The sequence below is a fragment of the Rhododendron vialii genome, chromosome 2a, assembly GCF_030253575.1.
Source record: "Rhododendron vialii isolate Sample 1 chromosome 2a, ASM3025357v1".
In the NCBI taxonomy this organism is placed as follows: domain Eukaryota; kingdom Viridiplantae; phylum Streptophyta; class Magnoliopsida; order Ericales; family Ericaceae; genus Rhododendron; species Rhododendron vialii.
In genome coordinates, this window is record NC_080558.1 from 45,047,254 (window position 1) to 45,053,760 (window position 6,507).

Below are 6,507 nucleotides of genomic sequence, written 5' to 3' on the forward strand. Positions count from 1 at the left end.
ATTGTTTGCTTTTTCATTTTTGGGATTGATTTATTTAATCTGCTGATGGGTACGTCGATTAATTAAAGATATCAAACATAACAAATCTATAAACCTAGGCCGTCATCACTAGTCTAAATCTTTGTACATAAAACAAGTCCACAGAAATTTGTGAAAAAGTATACAAGGACTCGTGTCATTTGAAAACACATGTAGAATGTTAGAGAAGGATTATATATTATACAATCTATGTTTCTCATCTTAACCAACACCCTGTAGTCCGGATAACCGTTGAAGTATGATTTGATGAGGTGACGTGATTGACTCCGTTTTTAATTGAATGGAAACAACATTAGGCATACTATCTAATCAATGAAACCTAACATCCATTTGAAAACCCAAGTTTGCTAACCGATCCTCACAAGCATTTCCTTCATGATAGCTATATATGCATCACCCCGTCACTTCCAGTTGCTGCAAAAGGTACCTGCAATCAGCGAGTTGGTGTGTTTCGTCACATGGTTTAGCCAGTAAAATAGTAAATCAATGGACCATAACCATAGAGTCTGTCTTGATCAATTTCTAGATTCGGAAGCCAGAGACTATCTAGCCGCTTGTTGCAACCCCAATAACTCACCAGCCAAACTATTTCCGACAGTAACTTGCCACCCAATTCCTATGATAATTCCGAATAAGGCCTCATGTTGCCGACTGTGTTGAGTTACACTGAGATCGATGCTCCATCCGAGTTTAATTTTAACAAAAAAAAATTACAAGAATTCAAAGCGTAAAACGTCACAACACAACAAGAGAATCCCAACAGAGTTGGCATCCCGCACTCATGTCGGTAGTTCCTAACCATCGCTATCTAAACAAATCTAGTTTAAACCCTTGTCCTTAACTATTTCTGTGTGAAGATTACGAGTCATAATTTGATGGGTCCAACTCCAACTGCAACACAACTATTGCCCTCTCTTTTTTCATCTTAAAAAAGTATATCGTGCTTAACTTCATTTGGCCATTGCTCTTTGCTATCTTATCTTAAAATAGAGAGAAACTCATTCACGACGGAGCCGCATAATTTCATCCGTCAAAAAGTATTTTGGACAATTTAGATTAAAGATAATCTATTAACGGTAAGATAATTTATTACCGTTAATAGATTGTTTTTAATCCGAATCGTCTAAAACATTTTAGAACGGCTAAGATTGACCACAGTAAACTTTATTTACAAGAGACCCCGTTAAAAAGTTTTTCTCCTTAAAATAATTTGGTATCCAGAAAAGGTCATTGTGATTTGACGATAGCTATATCATGGTCACAGTACAGCTTAGATCATCATGGTTCTTATTACGCACTTTTTGTTAAGTAGGATCACAGGTGGCTACAAAAACTTTTTTGTTTTTTAAATATAAGCGGATACCTAGACCAGCTTGCAAACACCTCGATCAAGTCTGAGGTTCCAAATTTAACAACCAGACAAACCTTCGGTGGCCTTAAGGCTTGAAATATTACCTCATAGGAGCAAACCCTTTTAGTTACTTTGTTATACCCACACTTGATCAAACCCTAGGGAATCATGACTACTAAACAAATTTGGTGGCTAAATAGAGTCATGGGGTCACATTTCTAGCCAAAGTAACCAATAATAGCAAATAAAATGTCACATTAATTTGATTGATTGTCCACAGAGTATAAATTGATACTGATTGCTTGAGGACCCAATACTTACCACATGTTTGAAATTATTCAACCTACCTGATATTGACATAAAAACCAACTTATTTTTTCTTATCGAATTAAACACTTTTTTTTTTTTATCGCCGGAAGTCAGTATTGTTAGAATAATTAAATTAGCAATTTGGATGAGAAGTTGAATTTTTAACCTCATTTTTCTAGCACTTAAGTGCACCCCTGATATCGTTGGGTCAAATGCCTCTTAGCTTTTGGAATAAACGCTCCTAAAGTAGGACCTTTGTCTTTTTGATTTGGCTTAATTTCAAGAACACCCCCTTAACAATCACGTTTTGTCAACATCATCCCCTCTAGTAAAAAATCAATCAACATCACCCCCTCTGCCCAAATCTATTAACAGACGTTAATATTTTGGACGGAAAAGAGGTAAAAGTCTACTATACCCTAAACCCAGGCAATCCAAACCCTAAACCCAACTGATCGACAGAGCACTTGTTTGAAACTCTAAATCCAACTGATCGAACCCTAAACCCATGGTGTATGAGAAGGGGAATTCGAATTTCTGGGTTGGGGTTGGGTGCATACCCAGGGCCGGCTCATAAGTTTTGGAGGTCGGAAGCGAAGTCTTTGAATAAGGCCTCCCTATATTTTTCATAGACAAGTTGGTCTACAAAGAGTTTCATAAAAAAACCATTACAAAAGATTTACCATTACAAAATATAAGCATATAGTTATCCCAAAAAAACGCAACCATTATAATATATATCAAAATTCATCATTTAAAAATTAGTATTCTCATACTTTTTGCTGCAAACGTACTAATTAAGTCTCCATAGTCAAACTGCTTCACCAACTCCTTCTCGATGGACAATATAGCCAATTTATTTAATTTTTCTTGAGAAATTTTTTGATAAACTCATTCGGGAAACAACCATCCATTGTCTTCAAGTAATTTAACACATCAATTGACCTTATTGTATCTTTTGGCAAAACATCCTTCAAGACTTTTAATTCTGAAAATGAATCTCTCCCATCAATACATGCATACATACATATATACATACATATATATATATATACATATATATATATATATATATACATATAGAGGAATTTTCAAGTGAGGGATCCCTCATTTTAACAAAATGAAGGACTTTCATTTTTCGATCAAATTTTGAAAATCCGAACCGTTCAATGTGTGCAGAACGTAATTTTAAGGGTCCCCGAGAGAAATCAGCAAAAAAAATGACCGGGAAGGGCGTCATCCGAGCAATTTTTTTTGAACCGTTCAATGAAAACTGCTCGGATGAAGCCCTTCCCGGTCATTTTTTTGCTGATTTCTCACAGGGACCCTTAAAATCACGTTCTGATCACTTTGAGCGGCTCGGATCATCGAAATTCAATCGGGAAGGGGAGTCCTGCATTTTAATAAAATGAGGGATCCCTCACCGAAACCTAACTCTATATATGTGTGTGTGTGTGTGTGTGTGTGTGTGTACAGGGGTCCTAGAATTTTGGGGGCCCTCTAAAAATTTTGGGGGCCTAAAGCACATGCTTCTTGTGCTTCTATTCTCAGCCGGCCCTGTGCATATGTGTGGAGGAGAGGAGAGGAGATGAGATGAGATGAGAGAAAGAAGAACTGGGTATGGAGTTGAGGGAGAAGGGATAGATCTGGTATGGAGTTAAGGGAGAAGGGGAGAAATCAGGGTTGGGTAGGAACAGAGAAAGCGGAAAAAGGGATTGGTAAGGGTTATATATAAATACCCCAAGGCTTAACTCTCCCACCAATGTGAAGGGCATTTTAGGGTTAGAATTTCATTTTCAGTCTAACTTATCAACTTTTCGTCCAAAATATTAATATCTGTTAACAGATTTCGACGAAGGGGGTGAAGTTGATTGCAAATGAAAGTTGAAGGGTTGATGTTGATTGGTTACTTTAGGGAGTGATTGATGTTGACAAAACGTGATAGTTGATCGAGGAGGTGTTCTTGAAATTAAGTCTTTTTTATTTTGTAATAGCACACACGCCTAGCATTTGTTATATTCAAGTGGCCTAAGTTTTCTTTCCCCTCTGAAGTGCTGCAGAGAAATGTGATATGAGGCATAGTTACACTGAAAAAGAAGCTAGATTGACCAATACTACAGACACACTTTCAAAACACTAATTTACTGACTTTTCGAGCTAGATTTTAATTGTGTATCTTACTGATCTTGAGCAAATTTACTGCCCGAGCAATTTTTTTTTCTCGAAATATTAGGCTGATTGCATGTTAATAGTACGAAATATATGTATTGATGATGTCCCAATCTGGTATAGTCAAATTCGATTCTTGATGCACAAATGTGGAATAAGCCACAATTCTAAGTACAATCTATGTGATTACAACAAATAAATGACATCAGCATGACCAAAGCCCTAGGGTTTCATGTAGAGTACCACATAGACATGTATGTCCATGCCTGTAACTATGCATTGGATACTCCTAATGCACCAGTACCACTAGCACTGTGTTTAGTCATGAACATCTATGGATGTCCAACTATATATGGACGCGTGACCATATGACCGGAGTGGCGCAGTGGTAGTCACATGATAGCTAAGTATTTCAAAGCCTTTAGTTTGATTTGACTCCAGCTACGTCTTATCAATTTTGGTTCATATGAGTCTTTCTCGACTTTGATTAAGTACCCAACTAGTACAAGGATGGAAAGATTGGTCCTCCCAAATACTCAATCCATTGGGTGGACACCGTACATGTTTACTTCTTGGTTAACCCTATATGATATATTAGTTTGATTTGACCCCAGCTGCGTCCTATCAATTCGGTCCATATGAGTCTTTCTCGACTTTGATTGAGCATCTGACTAGTACGAGGATGGTAAGATTGGTCCGCCAAATACTCGGTCCATTGGGGTGTACACTGTACATGTTTAGTTCTTGATTAACCCTATATATTTGTAGTCCTAATCTCAACCCACCAAATCCACTTCCCTAATTGCTTCTCAAAAACAGTTTAAAGAGAACATGAGTAGAGGTGGAAGCTTTGGTGGTGGGCAAAGTTCTTTGGGGTATCTCTTTGGGTCTGATGAGCAGAAAACCCCACCTCCACCCTCACCTTCAGCAGTCTGCATACCTCCGTATGGGATCGAAACCCCACCGGAAAAGCAGCCGGAAAAGCCTTCTCCTCCCGGAAAGCAAAGCACCGACGACGTGTCCGACTCCAACAACTATCCCAGAGCACAAGGGCAGAATTCTGGAAACTTCATAACTGTAAGTGAATGTTTTAATCACATAATTTTACATTTTTAGAAAGAAAAAAAAAACTGAACTTTTCTCAAACGTTATATTTTGCGTTATCAATAAAGTGACTGTTGATTAACTTAATGGGTTTTATTTTTTATTTTTTAGGGTCGTCCATCGACAAAAGTGAAGTCTGTTCCTGGTGGAGATTCTTCTCTTGGGTACTTGTTTGGAGATCAAAAGTGATGTTTGTTTTCTCAAATTACCTATCCCCAAAATAGGGTTTAACTAAGAATAAGGGACTCATGTTTTCCCCTCTGGTATTGGATTTCTTTGGGTTTGTGGTTTTGTGGTAATGGGTGTTTGATTCACTAGCAACTAGCCAGCAAGGTCTGTTGTGGTATTTTAATGGTGTTTAGCTGATTCTCATATGGGTGTGATCAGACTTGAGGATTTATGTGTATATTTCTGGGATTGGGAGATGCTGCCGAGCGAAGGTGCTTGGTAGCGGTGCCGACTGGCCGATCCGGCCGTTTATCTTGACAATCGACGGTTCGAATCTTAATCCGAGCACTTCATTTTTCTGTATTGCTTGAGTTCGATCGGTAAGTTCTCTTGTTACCGGTTCTTCGTTATCTTCCCCGGATTATAAACGAATGATCCTTTTTATTACTACATAAAATAAGAAATGGAGGTTTCTGTAAGTCATTGTGTGTAATTTCAATTAGATTGTTTATTCCATGATGGGATCTGTTTAATTTTTATATTGTCTATTTTCTTCCAAATCTGGAAACTTATGGGGTCTGTTCTATTTTATTTTTTATTGTCTATTTTCTTCAAAATCTGGAAACTTATGGGGTCTGTTCTATTTTATTTTATTTTTGTTTATTTTCTTCCAAATTTGGAAAGATTGTTAAGAAATAAACTAATGCTTTCCATTTTAGTTTGATTGTGCTCCCCATTTAAAACCCTTGTTGAATTAAAAATGAGTTGGTTCCTTTTTGCTTGCCACTCTAGTGTATTTAATTTTCCATAATTTATTCCTTATGCACTTAATTGGTTGAATCTGGAAATTTCATATGCCAGCACACACAGTATGCTCTCTCTCTCTCTCTCTCTCTCTCTCTCTCTCTCTCTCTCTCTCTCTCTCTCTCTCTCTCTCTCTCTCTCTCTCTCTCTCTCCTTCCTGTTACCAAATGTGGAAAGACTACTAGGGCAATAAACCAATGCTTTCCAGTTTAATTTAATTATTCTCTCCCTTTACAAACCTTTTGCACTAACAATTAGGGAGTTGGATGTTGAATTTAATTCTTCTTTGATGTTTTTCCTTTTGCACTCAGTCTTTTTTAATTGTTGAAACTGCAGAATATGGGAACCTCTCTCTCTCTCTCTCTCTCTCTCTCTCTCTCTCTCTCTCTCTGTGCAGGTTGTAAAGTCTCCTGGTTTTGTTTTTTTTGCCTTTATTTTTTGATGATCATGAAGTTATTTTTTTTTTATCGGAAAAAGTAAATTAATTGAACACTTGACTATGATAAGCTCGTTTTACTATTGATCATTCCCAAAATGTGGTTAAGAAAATTGGTATTATGAAA

General features: G+C 37.2%; 1 protein-coding gene across 2 annotated transcripts; it reads left to right on the forward strand.

Moving 5' to 3' along the window:
* The first annotated feature begins 4,258 nt into the window (after window positions 1–4,258).
* Window positions 4,259–5,619, forward strand: LOC131314828 (protein SPIRAL1-like 5). 2 transcript variants are annotated; one of them, XR_009196524.1, is made up of 3 exons: window positions 4,345–4,945; window positions 5,084–5,259; window positions 5,302–5,619. XR_009196524.1 is itself a non-coding variant. In XM_058343700.1 (2 exons), the coding sequence occupies exons 1-2, from the start codon at window positions 4,700–4,702 to the stop codon at window positions 5,159–5,161; spliced, it is 324 nt and encodes a 107-aa protein (XP_058199683.1). In that variant the 5' UTR covers window positions 4,259–4,699; the 3' UTR covers window positions 5,162–5,619. The 2 variants fall into 2 exon arrangements, 1 of the variants encoding a protein (XP_058199683.1); XM_058343700.1 differs by having other exon boundaries at window positions 4,259–4,945; window positions 5,084–5,619.
* The last annotated feature ends 888 nt before the right edge of the window (window positions 5,620–6,507 follow it).

Excerpts from the sequence above, each read along its gene's own strand:
- LOC131314828 (XM_058343700.1), top strand. The coding sequence starts at position 4,700 with ATGAGTAGAGGTGGAAGCTTTGGTGGTGGGCAAAGTTCTTTGGGGTAT. Across the intron at positions 4,946-5,083 it reads ATTCTGGAAACTTCATAACT|GGTCGTCCATCGACAAAAGT; the intron begins GTAAGTGAATGT and ends TTTATTTTTTAG.